Source organism: Corvus moneduloides, chromosome 27 (assembly GCF_009650955.1).
Source record: "Corvus moneduloides isolate bCorMon1 chromosome 27, bCorMon1.pri, whole genome shotgun sequence".
Lineage (NCBI taxonomy): Eukaryota > Metazoa > Chordata > Aves > Passeriformes > Corvidae > Corvus > Corvus moneduloides.
In genome coordinates this window covers 2761881-2774067 of record NC_045502.1, presented here as the reverse complement: position 1 = coordinate 2774067, position 12187 = coordinate 2761881, and the positions used below count along the sequence as shown (strand labels likewise).

The 12187-nt window shown below is 51.8% G+C and overlaps 1 protein-coding gene across 1 annotated transcript in view; it reads left to right on the top strand.

Annotated features, from left to right (window-relative positions):
- DOCK5 (dedicator of cytokinesis 5) overlaps positions 1-12187 on the top strand; it is a 74411-nt gene that overhangs the window by 54625 nt on the left and 7599 nt on the right. Inside the window, exons 41-49 of the mRNA XM_032091824.1 lie at positions 1144-1285; positions 3641-3722; positions 3897-3981; positions 4374-4460; positions 4886-5062; positions 7324-7407; positions 8281-8418; positions 9296-9462; positions 10162-10339. Coding sequence (XP_031947715.1) covers positions 1144-1285; positions 3641-3722; positions 3897-3981; positions 4374-4460; positions 4886-5062; positions 7324-7407; positions 8281-8418; positions 9296-9462; positions 10162-10339 — 1140 coding nt within the window. The remainder of the gene's footprint in view (positions 1-1143; positions 1286-3640; positions 3723-3896; positions 3982-4373; positions 4461-4885; positions 5063-7323; positions 7408-8280; positions 8419-9295; positions 9463-10161; positions 10340-12187) is intronic.

The window sequence follows — 12187 nt, the reverse complement described above, 5'->3', positions numbered from 1 at the left end:
ATGAAATTCTGTGTGTTACCAGCTTGAGTGGAGTCAGGGTGTTAAAGAAGGGTTTTTGGATGACTGATGAGTTCTTCTGTGGATTTAAACAGAATTTACCTTTTGTATTTGTGCTCCCTCTGAAATGTGACTGTTGCTGTTAGGAAATGTTCAGCCTCTGAAGAATTTATCCCATTGCTTTCCAGCCTCAACCAACCAAATTTCCAGGCCAGGGATCATTTCAGTGATCAGGGAGAGTTTGTCCCACGCAGAAGAATTAAAGTGCAAAGGTGCTTCTTCTGTGAGGCAGCTGCTGAGCACTGCTGGACCTGTGTGGAGGACAGCAATGACTCAGCTCCAGGGTCAGCAAGGCTGAAAATATTCCTGTTATTTAAAATTCAGGGCCATTTTACCTTCTCAGACTGGAGCCGTTTGACGTTCTGGCCTTCAGGGGAAGCCAAGCTTAATAAAAGAGAGAAATGTTAAGTTAGAACTGTGAGGGGGGGATGGCATGGAAAGCTTTCAACTGCAGGTCATGTTTTGGAATCCATCCCTTCCAGAAACCACTGCCAGGTGGAGAAATAATTGGCCATGGTCTGGAGTTGGGTGCGTGGAGCAAAACTGCCAGGGCTGGACACTGATGGTCAGGAACGGGACTGAGGTGAAATTCCCATCTGTGCCCAGGGAGATCCCTCAGGGAACTCACACCAGGGGCTGGCAGGGAGCAGGCAGGTCCCTGTATTTAAGAATTTCTTGGCACGTTTATTCTCTTACCAAAAATCCACCCCTGGCTGAGAGTCCCTGTGCCGAACCCGTGAGTTTGTGCAGTGCAAGGAGGCGTGAGCAGCTCGGTGACACTGGCATGTGTTTGTGGGGACATCATGTCCCTGCTCATTGCAGGTGGCCTTTAAAAGCTCCTTTCCAACTCTCTTTGATGACTCTCTGTGGAGAAATGCATTTTTTAGACAAATCTGAGGTTTCCTTGCCAGACCTGGCTCCCAGGAGTTGCTGTGCCCTCATTGCTGCCCACATTCCTTCCCTCACCCCTTCTGTCTGTCCAGCTGGGATCAGCCCTTCCCATAAACCAGCTCTGGGGGTGTCTGGAAAGCTCTGTCCCACTGCTTTTGTTGAGTTTTAATTCCCTTTTTCTTCTCCTGCCCACAGAATAAGATTTTCATCTACCGTGGCAAGGAGTACGAGCGAAGGGAGGATTTTAACCTGAAGCTGCTGACCCAGTTCCCCAGTGCTGAGAAGATGACCAGCACTGCCCCTCCAGCAGAAGAGATCAAGGCTTCCCCCAAACAGTGTATCTTTTGGGTTTAGGGCCTTTTGGCACATCCCAGAGCTGCCTCTTCCCCACAGTAACACAGTTGGTGAACAGCAGTAATGATAAGCGAGGGGATTACTGCTCCAGGCACTGGGCATGGAAATGGGGCTGTCCAGAGTTGCAAGGGTGGATTTAAAGGCAGTTTGAGGCTGTCAGAGTTAAACAAGTTGCTGTCAGGGAGGATTTCCTGAGTTCTCACTCAGGTAATGCCGACTGCTCTGGCCATGGTGGGACCCAGCTGGGTGTTTCTGGGTGAAAGATGTGGAATACAGGCTGTGAAAGTGGGATAAAAAGTGAAGGACACTCCTTTCTTCCTTGCAGGCCATTAGCATTTATGAAGTGCTGGGGTTTGTGTGCTTCTTCCCCTAAAAGTCTTGTGGTAAAAAGTGCAAAGTCATTATTTCCCTGAAAGTCATTGGGTGCACAGCCCTTACTATTTTTTAATTCTTATTTTTCCCCTTGCTGCTGGGACTGCAGGCTGTGTCCCAAGCTCCCCACCAGGCTTGAGATCCTCTTAACTGTGAGTGTGACCCAGTGGAGGTGCTCCAGATTGCTGCCGGTGACTTCAGTGCGTGGCTCCTGGGGGATGCACACCAGGCAAACCAAGTTCCTGGGCTCCCAGCCTGTGTTCAGCAGGCCAGGCTGGAGAAGCTGAAGGTCCATTTGGCCCCTCAGACCCTGTGCACAAAGGCCCAGCTCTAGCAGTGATAGCAGATGCTTCCCTTGCAGTCCTCCTGCCAAGCACCGAACCCACATAGGAAATTAAAATCCATTCAAGACCAAACTTGGTATCAAAAACGCCTCTTCTGTTGCTGCTTTGTTTCAGCTGCTTCCTTTGCATCTGTTTGTGTTTGTTCTGATGTTTCTGGCTCGGGATGAACCCGAGCTGCAGAATTTGGATGCAGATCTGAACCATCCCGAAGGTTTGGGGGTGTTGGGTTCCGGGTCTCTGGCACAGCCCCGGGATGAGGGGGAGCAGCTGCAGGGCTTGGATGTGGGACAGGTCCTGCCTGGACTCCCACAAACACCTCCTGAGGAGATGAGGAGTGCCCAGATCTCTGTTGTGTTAGGCAGGCCTTGCTGCTTCTGGGGTTGGTTTTACTTTCAGGCTCTTTTTAACCTCCTTTGTCTCATGCTCTTTTTTATTACTTCAGTTGGGGTTTTTTGCTCTTTTATGACAAAATACCTCGTTGTTCTTTCGGTGGTAATGTGCTGGGGGTACCAGGTGAGCTGTGCTGAGCCTCAGGGGTTCCCTGCACCCCAAAGCAGCCCAGTCCCCAGCAGCTGAGCACTGGGAGCTGTGCAGGGGCCCAGCAGGGCACCCAGCCCAAGCTAATGAGCTCTCCTGAGACAAAGAATTCATCAGCTGGGGCTCAGAGCCTGATCTAACGTGGCTCTGTGGGTTTGGGCTCAGCCTGGCTGGTGGCCACCTGGCTCCTCGCTGCAGGCAGGGGGACTTTGGCTCTCAAAACGCTCTTCAGAGCTGCCCTCAGCGAGTTCAAGGACGTATGGGGCTGCCTTCACCCCCCACTACAACATTGCCACTTCAGAGGGCAGGGGATTCACAGAAATCATCTGCTCACGGGGGTCAGGTTGGTTAAGCTTTGCTTTGCCAGCCAGGATTTGCTTCTGTAAAGCCTCACACAGTCCTTAAAGCAGAGCTTGGGAGGAACGTGATCAGCTGTGGTGCTTGGGGATAAAAGTACCAGGATTTTGTAATGTCTGTCATTATTCACAGGTGCAAAAGCTGAGGCTGAAGCAACTATTCCTGGATTAAAGCAATTCCTTTATTCAGTTGGCTTCATCAATCTAAAAAGTGGGAGAGAAGGAGGGGCAGCCTCTGGTAAATAACTGTGGGGCGAGAGAGAAGAGCCAGATGCATCCACAGAACCTCCTGCAGAACCTTGTTTCCCTTTTTCCTGTCTCCCAAAGTAGAAATCAGTGGTGCCCAGGATTCCCAAGCATTTTCACCAGGGAATTTCAGCACTTGGGAGTGTCCAAGGCCAGCCTGGGATAGTGGAAGTGTCCCTGTCCATGGTGGGCAGTGGAACTGCAGGAATTTTGAGGTCCTTTCCAACCCAAACCGTTCTGGGATTCTGTGATGATTATTTATAAAGTCCTTTTCTTTTTGGGTTTTTAATTCACAAGGAGCCTACAAACTGCAAGATGCAACATAATGCCTGTGATTGGTGATGAATTAGTCAGGTTCGAAGAAAAAATACTTAACGAGAGCACAGGGAATTGTGGAGAAGTCTGACAGGAAGGGTTTTTCTCTCCCTCTCCTGTTTTCCCAGAAGGGTTCCTGGTTGTTCATCCTTAACCAGAGCTGCTCAGATGTGCAGTGCTTCATTGTGAAGCCTGTGATGAACCTGCCACTGAATTACAAAGATAAACCTGTTCCTGAACAGATCTTAAAGTAATTTATTTTCCTTTTCCCTCAACATTTTCTTTGTGTTTTCCCCACTAACTTGGGCCTTTGTGTCCTGTGTAAATTGTGTGAAGTCCTCCCCACAGCCTGTGAGGAAACTGTTGAACATTTGAGTGAGGGTGGGAGCTGAGGAAAATCACCTTTTACTCTGCTTCTCCCCAGCTACTACAGAGCCAACGAGGTGCAGCAATTCACCCACTCCAGGCCTGTCAGAAAAGGAGAGAAAGATCCAGACAACGAGTTTGCTGTGAGTCCTTTGCCTTTTGTTTGTTTTGGTGGTGGCATTTTGACCAAACTGTCACCTTTTCCCTCTCACTGTGGCCATGGAGGTTGGGAATTAAAATGTAGGAGACACAAAAGGCATTGCAGTCTCCATGTGAAGCTGGGAATGATGTCAAGGGGCTCCATAGCTGGAGTTCTAACATTTAAATCCATCAGAATCCATAAATGTGGTGCTGTGTGAGCCCAGCTTCCTCCAGAGCCTAGCAAGGGGCTCCATCCCAGTCAGGGAAGGTGGAAATGGCTGTGGAATTCCTGCCAGCTTGTTCTGGAAGCCTCATCCCACACAGGAGAGCATTGAACTCCAAGACCAATATTTTCCTTGTATCTCAGGTGTCTTTTTTTTCCTTCTCTGAGCAGAACATGTGGATAGAAAGGACAACCTACACAACAGCTTATTCATTTCCAGGCATCCTCAAGTGGTTCGAGGTCAAACAGGTCACAACGGTGAGTTCTCCACGGGGGCTGGATCTCCAATCCCTCATGGAATAGAGCCTTGGAACACTTGGGAATGTTAATCCTTCTGCTATTGGATGTGGCAAGGATAAAAGCAAATTATTTTGTTTCTTACTCAGTGGAGAGGAATAAATCACAGAACCATGGAATCCCGGGATGGTTTGGGTTGGGAGGGACCTTAAAATCATCCAGTGCCACCCCTGCCCTGGGCAGGGACACCTCCCACCGTCCCAGGCTGCTCCAGCCTGGCCTTGGGCACTGCCAGGGATCCAGGGGCAGCCACAGCTCCTCTGGGAATTCCATCCCAGCCCCTCCCCACCCTCACAGGGGAGAATTTCTCCCTAAAAATTGAACGAAGGTTTGAAAGGTTTATTCTGTGACTAATGAAGGTTCATTCTGTTTCTCCTCTCCCTCAGGAGGAGATCAGCCCCCTGGAGAATGCCATAGAGACCATGGAGCTCACCAACGAGAAGATCACCAACATTGTCCAGCAGCACATCTGGGACCGGAGCCTGCCCGTGCACCCCCTGTCCATGCTGCTCAACGGCATCGTGGACCCTGCGGTCATGGGGGGCTACACCAACTATGAGAAGGTGTCTGTCACATCCAGGGAGCCCCTCTGCAGGGCTGGGAGAGCTGGGGGTGCTCACCTGGAGAAGGGAAATTCCGGGGAGAGCTCAGAGCCCCTTGCATGGGCTAAAGGGGCTCCAGGAGAGCTGGAGAGGGACTGGGGACAGGGATGGAGGGACAGGACCCAGGGAATGGCTTCCCACTGCCAGAGGGCAGGGCTGGATGGGATATTGGGAAGGAATTCCTGGCTGGGAGGGACTGGGCTGGAATTCCCAGAGGAGCTGTGGCTGCCCCTGGATCCCTGGCAGTGCCCAAGGCCAGGCTGGAGAGGTCTTGGAGCAGCCTGGTCCTTAAAGTCCCTTCCAGCCCAAAGCATTCCAGGACTCTGATCTGGAGCTCGGTTTCCTGAGCTCTGCAGTGTGGAAGGCCCAGGCTGGGCCCTGGGAGGTTCCAGACACGGCACTTTCGGGGTCTGTGTGTGCAGAGCTCAGACAGGAGGAGAAAAGAGCAAAGAACAGGGATTTGCCCTGGCTGCAAGGTGGAAGTGCTCAGGTTCTGTGCTCTGCAGGGCCAGGGGGAGGAAGGATCCAGCTCTTCTGGGCCCCTTTCCAGCGGAATAAGAACCTGCTTCTGCCCTGTGGGGCACAGAGGTGCTTGGGCAGCCCAGGGAACAAAGAAAAGCCAAAACCGGACATTTCTCCCATGTATTGATAGGGAATGATAAGGCAAAGACAACAACATCTCTGTCTTTGGAATCTTGGACAGAGCAGAGAATTCAGGGAGAAAGCAGCATTTCCTGTGCAGGTTTACTCAGCTGACTTCACTTGAGCAGTGTGGGTTGTTCTTTTCTGTGCTGTTTGACTGAAGCTGTTGATTCCCTCCACCTCATGATGAGGTTCCCAGCACAAAAGGCGCTGCTGGTTTCCCCAGATGGGGTGGGATGTGGTAAAACACATTTAATTCTCCTCAGCTGTGTCCCCATCCATGAAATGAGGTGCACAAGTTAATTGGGAGAGGGGCTGATTGATCTGGGCTCTAACTCTGCTGATTCCAGAGGAGTTTGGAAGCTTTGCCAGGGCTGAATTTGGCCCTGAATCCTCCCATTTTATGAATTAAGGTTGACATCAAGTTTAGAATTACGAAAGTGGGAAAGCAGTTAAAACTAGAAAACACAGAGTCTCTGCAGCCACATCTGGAAGTACTCATTGCTGGTTCATATTTTCCTATTTCAGCTGCAGATCAGAGCAGAACATTTGGCTTTTGTGGGCAGCTAAAATCTGAGTTTTAATTGTTTCATCGTAGCCAAAAGCCAAAGTTGGGGTTTTTAACATCTTTCCTCTTGCAATAATTAAGCACTTTCAAGGAAAATCCTCTGGGACCAACCCAGCAGCCCTTTCCCAGGCTCACCTCCATCCCTTCAGGATCAAACCCCCAGCCCTATAAACCTTGTACTCCAGTTTTACAGAAGTAAAAAAAAATAAATTCAGAGGCTGAAATAGTTCAGAGACGCAATGAAAAACTTATTAGGGGGTTTATCTAGGGAAAAAAAAGAGAAGTTAAATTATTCTGACCAGGAATTGGGATCCATTTCAATGGGATACAGCATGGGAATTGGCACAGTTTTCAGTCCAGAAAAGTGGATTTGTGTTCGTTCAACTTCAAACCAAGACCAGATCCTGCTGATTTGAGGTAAACCCAGGAGAAGTGGAGACTGAAGGTGCTTTGTTGGAGGAAGCTGGGAGCCCAAATCCCAGCGTGGTCTCTATTTCTGCTGAACCTTTGTAACCAGCCCCAGGTGGAAATGGGGGATTTAAGGGCTGAAATCAAGGGAATTGCAGCAGGAGCTGTCCTGCTCTCCCTGGGGCGGCTGGGGTGGTTTGGGTGGGCTGCAAGACAAAGGGGCTTTTTGAAGTCAGAACTTGAGGTTTTGGGTCTGCCACTCACGTTTAAGTGAGAAGTAGAAGTGATGGAACCTCAGTTACTCAGGTCAGTACTGGTTTGTGAGAAGGGGATCGGGACTGAGCAAAACCTTTCTGATGCAGTAACTGTTTCTCCATGTGCTTCACTGGAAAAAATTGTAAATTTTTTAACATAAAAAAGTGGGGTTTGTTCCCTTTTCCCAACAAATAACTCTGGTTCTTTGTTCCTCAGCTTGGTGCCAGCAAAATTTGGCTTTAATATGAGGAATAATGGCAGCAAATCACTTTTGAAGGATCTCCCCCTCAGAGCTGCCTGAGGGAACAGTGTCTGTGTCACCTGTGTCACCTCCTCTCTTTGCTTCCAGGCCTTCTTCACAGAGAAATATCTCCAGGAACATCCTGAAGATCAAGACAAAATCGAGCTGCTCAAGCAACAAATCGCTATTCAGGTATGGAATTGGGGGAAAGCTGGAAGCACTGGGGAGGGCAGATGTTTCCTCAGCATTGCTGGGGTGTTAACACAGATCAGTGTCACAAGAACAATCTGGATTTATGGACAGTTCGTTTTTATTTTAAGAAAACTTCTGTGTGCTAAAATTGTGGCCTGAGATACTCCAAGTGCTCTGAAATATTTGCCAACACGGGATGGCTTTTCCCTCATGAATATTAAAATATCTGTTACCTCTTCTTGAAACTATCAGAGCTACTGGTTTGTCAGCCCTGACCATTAGGATTGGTCTGTTTGGACCCAAATGGCGCTGAAAAACTGCACTGTTTTCTTGGGATGCAAATTCCATCCCTGCAGAGCAGTTTGTGCTCGTTCCCACAGCCAGCAGAGCCTGGTTAAAGCCTCCTCACAGGCACACAGCTCTGGGGGCTGAGAAGGGATCTATTCCAGGATTTAACATGCATTTTCCAAAGCAGTGGAGGAGACGGAATCATGGAGTTGTGGAATGGTTTGGGTGGGAAGGGGCCTTACAGCCCGTCCAGTGCCAGCCCTGCCGTGGGCAGGGACACCTTCCCCATCCCAGGGTGCTCCAAGCCCCGTCCAGCCTGGCCCTGGAGCTGTGCTGTAAATGGGGAAAATGTTGATGTTTGTTCCAGACCTGGAGCTCCAGCACTGAAGTTCCCTCGCTATCCCCAGCTCCAAGTCAGCAGCTGAGCTCCCTTCCTGTGTCACTGTTTATTTTCCTCTCTGCAAACCCAAAACACGTTGATTGAAACCCTTTCATTCTATCTGAGCTGTTTAACTTGCACTCTGGGGAGCAGCAGGGCTGGTCTGTGCTCCTGCAGCTCATTCTGCTCCTCCCTCCCTCCCTCAGATGCCTCTCCTGGCAGAGGGGATCCGGATCCACGGCGAGAAGCTGACGGAGCAGCTGAAGCCCCTGCACGAGAGGCTCACAGCCTGCTTCAGGGAGCTCAGGAGGAAGGTGGAGAAGCAGTACGGGGTCATCACTTTGGTGAGGGAACCTGGTTTTCCCATGTTTTGCCCCAAAGGAAGCCAACTCCCCCTTTTCCACCCTTGGGTGGGTGTGAGGTGGTTTCACAGAATCCCAGAATCAGCAAGGTTGGGAAAGACCTTTGAGACCATTGAGTCCAAGCTGTGACCTAAAACCTCCTTGTCCCCAGCCCAGAGCTCTGAGTGCCGTGTCCAGCCCTTCCTTGGACACTCCCAGGGAAGGGCACTCCAAACCTCCCTGGGCAGCCCCTGCCAAGGCCTGGCCACCCTTTCCATGGGGAAATTCCCGCTGCTGTCCACCCTGAGCCTCCCCTGGCCCAGCCTGAGGCCGTTCCCTCTCCTCCTGTCCCTGTTCCCTGCGAGCAGAGCCCGACCCCCCCGGCTGCCCCCTCCTGTCAGGGACTTGTGCAGAGCCACAAGGTCCCCCCTGATCCCCCTTTGCTCCAGGCTGAGCCCCTTTCCCAGCTCCCTCAGGAGTTCTCCAGCCCCTCCCCAGCTCTGTTCCCTTCCCTGGCCTCACCTCAGCCCCTCCATGTCCCTCCTAAAGGGGCCCAGAACTGGACACAGCACTCGAGGTGTGACTTCCCCAGTGCCCAGTACAGGGGACAATCCCTGCCCTGGCCACGTGGGCACACCTGGGCTCGTGTCCAGCTGCTGTCCATCAGTCCCTCCAGGTCCCTTTGTGTCCAGCCCCTCTGTCCCCAGCCTGGGGGTTGTGACCAAAGTGCAGGACCCTGGCTCCTGTTAAAGCTGCTATCCCTGGATCCAGCCCCTGGATCCAGCCTGCCCAGGTCCCCCTGCAGAGCCGCCCTGCCCCAGCCTTGCTGTCAGCTGCGGATCTGCTGATGGTGGAGGTTTCTCACGGTGTTTCCCTGCAGCCCCCGGCGCTGACCGAGAGGAAGCCGAGCAGGTCGGGCTCGGTGGTGCTGCCCTACATCATGTCCTCCACCCTCAGGAGGCTCTCGGTCACCTCCGTGGCCTCGTCCGTGGCCTCCACCTCATCCACCTCGTCCGACAGCGCTTCCTCCAGGCCGGGCTCGGACGGGTCAGTGATTGACAGTGATTGACAGCGGGGGGGGATGGGCCTTAGCATCAGTTACTCTGAAAATCAAGATTGATTCCATGGAAATACTGTTAAAAATGTTAATGGAGGTGGGTGTTGTTAGTCCGTTTTACAGACAGGACTTTGGAGCACAAACAGTGGGAACTGAACCCCCCCATGGCTGCCCCAGTAATCCCCAGTGCATCCCAGGTGCCCACTGCCTCTGTTTCCCAGGAAAACGGGGCTGTGAGGCACCACAAGGTTCATTTTGGTCAGCCAAGAGGTGAATAAGGCACACAGCACTTGCTGCACCCTGTCTGCAGCTGCATCCACGGCATGGGAAGGAGCTGCCATGCCTGGGGACATTCCCTGCTGCTGCTTGTCTGTACACTGAATTTACAGCTGGGATAACCAGAGTTTGGGTGATGTGTTCAAGGTCAGTGAGACTCATGGCTGAGCATGAATTGCAGCTCTGGCTCCCTCTGCAAGCAGATCACACTTTACCTTGGACAAAAAACATGCAATACTTGGAATTCCAGAGGTAACAGCACAAATCCCACTGGAAAATTCATGGTCCTACCTCACTTTTTCACAATAAATAATCCCTTACATAAACTGAGAGATCACAGCTTTTTAACAAACAGCCCTTTCCAGGTCTGATGGACTCGTGTTTCATGTTTTTCTCACTCTTTCGGGCCACAGATCCACCCTGGAGCCTCTCTTGGAGCGGAGAATATCCACATCTTCCAGAGCTGAGGAGCTGCCCGTGAAAGACGAGGGTGACAACAGGATTAGCAAACTCAAGAGGAAGGAGTGGAGCATTAGCAAGTCTCAGGTTATTGTGGAGAAGGAGCCAGAGACAGAACTGACGTCCAAAATGGTAAAAAAGTCACCATAACAATGACAGCAATAATAAAACCCTCAGCAGGAGCGGGGAGTGTTTCCACTGCTCTCAGCCATGCTGCTCAGGGGAGCTTCATTAAACTGCGGGAGGGGTTCGAATACCAAGAAGCCTCGGTCATCTGAGTAATTCTCTTTGTTTAATTTGGAAAATCCGTGTCACAGGCCCAAGTGCAGCTTGGCTGGAGGTCCAGGCTGGGAGCAGGAGGCCCTGGTGGCTCAGGGAGGTGCTGAAGGGAGCAGAGCCCTGTGGTGCTCTCAGTGCCATGGCAAAGCCTGGTTTTTGTTGGAGCCAGGAGCCCTGCTCAGCCAGGCAGGGATCCAGCTGCCCAGCCAGATGAGCAGCTGCTGTCAGGCAGCACAAACCAAGTGTCCTGTGAGGTGCAGAGCACTTGGGTGGATCAGGGAGTTGGGTAAAGATGCTCTGGTGGTTCAGTCACCAGCTCTGGGAACGTGGATCTGCCAGGCCGTGCTGTGCTCCAGAGCCCTGTGAGGGCAGGGTGGCCGTTCCTTGAGGAATAAACCAGAATCTGCACCCCCAGAGGAGGTTGGGATGAGGAATAGGCTGGAGGCTCTTGGGCTCTAAGGCTCACAGTGGGGTTCAGAGTGGTCACCCAAAGCACAGGGATGAGTTTCAGCCCACAGGCAGAGCTGCACGACCTTGGGGTACTGTCCTGAGGGGTGTAAAACTGTGTCTCACCCCGGGATACTGTCCTGAGGGGTGTAAAACTGTGTCTCACCCCGGGATACTGTCCTGATGGGTGTAAAACTGTGTCACACCCCGGGATGCTGTCCTGAGGGGTGTAAAACTGTGTCTCACCCCAGGATACTGTCCTGAGGGGTGTAAAACTGTGTCTCACCCCGGGATACTGTCCTGAGGGGTGTAAAACTGTGTCTCACCCCGGGATACTGTCCTGAGGGGTGTAAAACTGTGTCTCACCCCGGGATACTGTCCTGAGGGGTGTAAAACTGTGTCACACCCCAGGATACTGTCCTGAGGGGTGTAAAACTGTGTCTCACCCCAGGATACTGTCCTGATGGGTGTAAAACTGTGTCACACCCCGGGATGGTGTCCTGATGGGTGTCAGAGCTGTGTCTCACCCCGGGATACTGTCCTGATGGGTGTAAAACAGTGTCACACCCCAGGATACTGTCCTGAGGGGTGTAAAACTGTGTCACGCCCCAGGATGGTGTCCTGATGGGTGTCAGAGCTGTGTCACACCCCAGGATACTGTCCTGATGGGTGTAAAACTGTGTCACACCCCAGGATACTGTCCTGAGGGGTGTAAAGCTCTGTTACACCCTCAGGCTGAGAGAACTGGGCACCTGGATATTTCAGTGCCCCTAATCTCACTTATTTTGGCTGCTAATCTGATTTAGCACAGGCTCATTTTTCTCAATAACGAGAAAATGTGAATTCCTGTATTTCCCTTTCCTCTCCCAAGTTCTCAGCTGGATCTGGCACGGATGGGTTATGCTGATCCGTTTTCAGGAATTCTCATCAGGTCTGAGGGATGCTGCCAGCTCTTGGAGGCTGCAGGGCATTTCTAAGAAGGGGATCTGTGGCTCCAGGGTGCTGTCATTGGTCCTGACAGGATTTCCAGCCCAGGAAACCTGGGGTTGTGGATGCTGGTGCTGCAGGAGGCCTGGCCCTCTGCCTCTGGAATCGCTGTTGGATGAAATCCCCAGTATCTGGGAAGGGAAGGAGCAGTCCGGGGTTCCAGTCCTGCTCCAGGACACTGCAAAGCCCAGGAAAAGCTGCTTTTATGGGTGCTCTCCTCCATGGCTCCACAGTGAGCACAGGAGCTGGACAGAGGAATTTTCTGGA